The sequence below is a fragment of the Hydra vulgaris genome, chromosome 08 (genome assembly GCF_038396675.1).
Source record: "Hydra vulgaris chromosome 08, alternate assembly HydraT2T_AEP".
NCBI classification, from domain to species: domain Eukaryota; kingdom Metazoa; phylum Cnidaria; class Hydrozoa; order Anthoathecata; family Hydridae; genus Hydra; species Hydra vulgaris.
This window is the reverse complement of record NC_088927.1, coordinates 15,229,576-15,235,575: the sequence shown is the minus strand read 5'-3', so window position 1 is coordinate 15,235,575 and position 6,000 is coordinate 15,229,576. Positions and strand designations below refer to the sequence as shown.

Here is a 6,000-nt window from a genome sequence, read left to right as displayed (position 1 = left end):
TAAGAAAACAATATAAGAAATTAACTTTAGTTAACATAGTCTCACTTTGATGTTCTACATACCCTAATTAAAAATGCAAATTCTTGTAAACATTTTATAAGGATGTATTGATAAAACAAATATTTAAAAACATAGATTATTTAAAACAATTAAAAACATAATTTTATATCATTTTAAAATTAAACACTTGAATAAGTATTCCTACTACCCGTATAAACAAGTATAACTATATAAAATGTTATAAAAAATACTTTTTCGCGGTACTCTTTTTTCACTAAACCCTCCTGGTATTTAAAACTTTGTATAAACAAGTTTACATGTGTTTTAAAATGTACATATTTTAAAACTATGACTCGTGTAAGTCTTAAAGCATATGACTCATATAAATCCTCAAATGGTTTTATCATAATGCTAAAACAACAACTTATTATAACATAAATCAATGACAACATAACAGAGCCAGATTTTCAGACGTTTTGCTACTTTAAAAAAAGGTATAAAAAAAGTACTGCAACTTTATTTCGAAAATATTGCCAGAGTTGTTGAGTGAAAATGTTTTAATTATTGCAACATTTTTAGGTAAAAGTTTGAAGGTATTGAAATGTTATGGTAAACGCTATGTGAAGGCATTGCAGCGTAATAAGGTATAAAAAAATATTGAAATTGCAATTTGATTATGTTAAAATAACATTAATATAGTTTACAGTTGGAAAAAAATAAAAACGTACAAATCAGAATAATTTAATAATAATGCAATCTATGTTGCACTTACAATCACATAAAGAGGCAACATATGTTGCAAATACAATACCATGTTTGAATTATCTAGGAATGCTTTTTTTGCAAAGAATGGGGTGCAAAATTTAGTAGCATTATTGCAAACTTGTTTAAATGATTAAACTAAACAATTTCTTTTTTTGAGCTTAGTTTATGTAACTCTATAAAATAAAAAATAACGAAAGATGTAAATATATAAAATGAAAAATAAAGATTTTTTTGATATTCTAATAACCAACTTTTTTATCGATTTTTAAAAAAATTAATTCCACAAAAAAAGATGGCTTTGAATTGACATTCAAACAATAAATTCAATTTAAAAAATGGTATTGGTTTGATATCCAACTAATCAGCAAAACACTTGTTTTGCTGATTAGTTGGATATCAAAGATATCCAACTAATCAGCAAAGACTTGATTGATGCTAAATTAGTCGTAACTTTGAATATATATGCGAAATTTGCAATTCGATTGCGACACATATGCCCAACTTTGTTTTTAAATCAGTAGTTTATATTCATCATTTGATTATTTTTATCTTTAAGGACTTACGTGGAACAGCAAAGTTGAGAAGAGCAAAACAAACAGGTTTGTCACCTAAAAAATTTTCTCAAAATCCCAATATCCACTTAAATTTAGTAGAGTTGCTTATCTTTTATTATGGTTTAAACTTAAGTTTTTTATCTCAGTACTCTGTAAATATATGGGCCTTATCAAGGCAGTTTCAGTTCTTTGGGTGATTTTGATCATTCTTTTTTGAGCTAATTCACAACAATTAAAAAGTTAGAAGTGAAGCATGTTTTGAAGATGTTGAAGCTAACTGTCTTGGTGAATTTATTCACTTTACTTCTCTTTTGCCATATTGTTACCTCTAGATGAAACTGATTGTGTCGAACAGCAAATGTACACTTTTCTAGTTAAGAATAGTTTGACTGATACTTTTGCAAATGTCTACTCTGCATCGAGAATTTATTTGTCGCTTATTGTTATTAATTAGAAAGATATTGTACTGGATTAGAAAGAATTTTTTCTGTCCTTAAAAGTTAAGAATGAAGTTTGATCAAGTATGAGACACCTTGCTTAAATAATTCGGCTTAATTTTGCATCGAAAAAGTTAGATCAAAAAGCATTGACATAGTTAGATCAAAAGGTTTACATGGGTGATCTATAAGTTTGCTTCAATAAAGGCCGGAAAAGTTAATTTATAAAAGAATTATTCTAAAGGTAATCGATTTACTAAATGGTAAATAAATTATGATTTTTAGCTTTTTTGCACATGCTTTTAAAAGTAGATGCAAAAAAGTTCAAATAATAAAACAATAATACCTTATAAAATTCGTCAACGTATACTGAAAAGAAATGTGAATTATTGCTTAACATAAAGAGTTAGTGTTTTTAAAATAATTTTTAAAAATAAGTGTATTTAAAATATAAATTATTTCTATTTTTATTTATTTGTTTTTCTTTTTTTTATTTGTAGGTACTTTCTCCTTTAATAGGTAATGAACACATTATCAATTTGATACAAACACTTCATTGTCCCAATAGTAAATATATCTACAACTCAACAGTTGCTTTCTTAAAAGTCGTGATCTAAGACTGGTTTAAATATATATGGGTGTCTGGGCTAAATGAGTGTACTGTATTTAACCAGCTTGTAAATTATGAACGAAAAATGTTCTAACATACCCATATTGTGTTTAGATTGGAATTAGATTTGAAAATATTAGATTGTTTAGATTTAGGCTCCTTAGCATAGCCTCGTTCCCGTTCAGTATTTTTAGTTTACCGCTGCAAACATTTATCTTTTTTAGCATTGTCGATGGTGCTAAACGATTAGCTGAAGATAACTTTCATATGTTTTTAATTTAGTAAGTATAAAATAAAAAGAATTGCAGAGTTTATGTACTATCCAGAACTATTTTAGTAAATTTGCAGTGAATCTATGTAGACATTTTGAGCGGTTTTGCTCATCGTTATTTAGTGGTCTATTAATCTATTAGCAAAACTAAAATACACCGCTCAAAATGTCTATATTGCTCCACTATAATTATACTATAGAATGTTTGCTTGGTATTTAGGTCATCACTTAACTTTGGCTTAATGATTTGTGAAGCAATTTGCCTGCTCGCAAATTATTACGTCTAAGAAAATAGCAAGGCTATAAATTGCCCCATCCTTCCACTTACCTAAATTTTTTTAATCCACCTATCCAAAAGAATCTAAAAATGCCCCCTTTTCTTTATGGTCTAAACCTGCCGCTAACCCAGTCAATATTACGGGTGTTAAACCATAAAGAAATATAAATGTTAATAATTTATTTGAGTATTAAACTAAGATAGTTATTTTTAAATTTTTTACCTGTTTTTTTCTCAATTAAACAAACACTAAAATCTGAGTAAATAATCATTTTTAAAATAACATTTTCAGCCATTAGATGATTTATTTTTTGTTTTTATTGTTAATTTCTTCAACTTATAACGTTTCAAAATCTTGTTTCACTAAAGACCTTTTTATTATTATTTATTTATTTTATTGTATCTGTTTTATATTATAAGAAAGAAAGTATTTACATAAAGTGAAGTTTATGTAAAAGCGTAGTAAAGTTTACGTTTCCTCTTCTCTGGCGTACGTTTACGCCAGGAAAGAGGAAACGTTTTGTTTTTTAATGATCACCCCATATCAATTATTTCAAACATAACTCGGAGTTTCACGCAAACTTGCGATCTTCAGATGATACAAATTTTAAAAATAAAGACAAAAAAATATATATTACAAATACTTTGGAGGGTCCTTAAACTACTGTGGTGGCAATAAAGTTATTGATTGTGTACCTTTTTTCATGACGACACTTAGAGGCAGGTTCATTTCGTTTGTTTAACAAAGGCAATGCTGATGAAAATATATATTTCTCCATCGAACATAAATTACACGATTTGCCACAAGGCTTAAACGGCTCAGCTTGATCTAAAATTTTCTAGGAAAGGAAAGGGTTTAAACCCGTCTTTTTAATACTCCATTCAAATTTAGAATGCTCAGTGGAATTAGAGGATGATCGTAAGTTTACGTGAAACACTGAGTTATGTTTGAAATAAATTGAGTATTATGATTATTTAGTTTTTACCATATATTGCTCTACTTTGGTATTGAGCACTCTTTACGAAGTGATACTTACATAATTACTACAATTTGTATATATATATATATATATATATATATATATATATATATATATATATATATATATATATATATATATTATATATATATATATATATCATCTTAATTATATATTATATTATATATATTTTATATTATATATTTTTGACTTTTCATTTGAATACGTTTATACTAAATGACAAGATTATGTCTACGATATAAAATGACTAATATATTTGGCAGTTGACAATTCGTAAAAATGGATAACATAAAAAGAAATTATAGAGTCAACATATTTATGAGACTTTTTATAAAGAACATTGGTTATTAATATAGCATTATCTTAACCATTATCAAAATCATATAATAAAATCATAATCAAAATCATAATTAAAATCATAAAATATAATGAATAATATTTAAGATTGCGCAGCTTTATGAACTAAAATTCTGTAAAATAATTGTGAAGATGCATGTGTTACTTATATATGATCTTTTATATATATATATAATAAATATGTCTAACAATATATAGCACCCCGAAAATGATTTAATTTTTTTTGTTCATAACTACGCGTCATTAAGCATAAAACAGAAATTAAAGCAAAATAAAAAATTAAAAACGTTTATTGGACGTTTTTATTGGGTTAAAAACTAAAAAACTTTCAAAGAATTTTTAAAAAACGCATCGTGCCAACTAGGTAGCTTTATGCTGTAAATAAAGTTATAAGTTGTAAAAAGTTTTAATTTTAACAGTTGTTAATATATGAAAACTTATTTGTTATTATCATAAATCAAAGAGTTTGCAATAATAAAAATTATAAAAATATTTATTTATTTAGAGAATGCCGTATCATCACTCTACCCATAAGTCGTCAGAAAGGTAAAACTATTTAATCTAAAACATATAGCAGGTCTTCTGCAATTAGAAAAATAAAAGTATTTAAATCACGGTTTTTTTTCACGGTTAAATTACGGTTTTTTCACGGTTAAATCACGGTTAAATTACGGTTTTTTTTTATTTTTTCATTATGCTTTAAGTTAGTTTACCAAATGTCGTATTTTTTAATAAAACGAGCAATCAATGATATAATTAATTTATTTTTTGCTACTTACTCTATGAAAAAGAGGGCGTCTGAAAAAGAGGGCGTCTGGCGTATAGTTTATAATTTATAAAAATAACATAACTCCTAATGTTTGAAAGATAAAAATAAAGCTTTAATTTTATATAAATTTATATTGTAATTTTATTTGAAATGAGCAAAAAAAAAACTTATTTCAAAATAAGCAGCACTTATAAACTTTATTGCTTTTTTTTTAATATTCTAAATTTATTTTATATTATTATAACGGTATAGACAGTGCTTGATTAGCCAATAGGCCAGGCTAGGCCATACATTTTAAAGTTTTGTTTTCTAATCTGTTTAATGTTTAGAAAATTGAAAATTGAAATTGATTGTTACATAGTTTATGTTTTAACTAGTTTTAAGCATTTTGAAATGCTCATTAATATAAACAGTGTTGGTAAACTTGCAGGTTTAATGAAAAATAGACAAAATTTATCATTTCAACAGTTTTTTTATTTCTAATTCTCTTAATTTCAAATATGAGTTTTTAGAAAGACTAATCCAACCGATCCAGAAAAGTGGGGTGACTTAAATGTTTTCAATTTTGAGATTAACCGTGATCCATAAATGTATCAAAATCATTCGACCATTCGAGCGTTCTCACATAAATGCAGAAATATATGGTACAGAACCCTGGAGGCAATATTGTTCAAAGAACACATTTTGTTTGAGAAAATTTTTATAATGAATAGTCACGTTGGTGCGGTCACTGCAGAACAGATTTTGAAATTTCGGGGCAAGATTTGTCACTTAGATTTTAAACTATAGAAGTCACTAAATTTTTGTAAATTCAATACTACGACAACGCCGCTAATATGTCCGTAGTATACCTAAGGATGAAATCTGCTGAAGCTTGCTTAAGATTATTTTTTTTTGACTAACTTTGAACTTTTGTAAAATGATTATCATATGGTTTTTAATTTGATTAACTTTTATTC

At 26.2% G+C, this 6,000-nt stretch overlaps 1 protein-coding gene across 5 annotated transcripts in view; it reads left to right on the top strand.

The window, feature by feature from the left end:
- The first annotated feature begins 350 nt into the window (after positions 1-350).
- The window catches only part of LOC136083646 (galactose-3-O-sulfotransferase 3-like), a 38,638-nt gene continuing 32,988 nt past the window's right edge, over positions 351-6,000 (top strand). For 2 of the 5 annotated variants that reach the window (XM_065803157.1, XM_065803154.1), the window contains exons 1-4: positions 358-494; positions 580-644; positions 1,322-1,364; positions 4,778-4,818. In XM_065803157.1, coding sequence (XP_065659229.1) covers positions 4,781-4,818 — 38 coding nt within the window. In that variant the 5' untranslated portion in view covers positions 358-494; positions 580-644; positions 1,322-1,364; positions 4,778-4,780. Of the gene's footprint in view, positions 495-579; positions 645-1,321; positions 1,365-1,465; positions 1,605-4,735; positions 4,819-6,000 lie in introns of all 5 variants that reach the window. The other 3 variants (XM_065803156.1, XM_065803153.1, XM_065803155.1) reach the window with 2 other exon arrangements.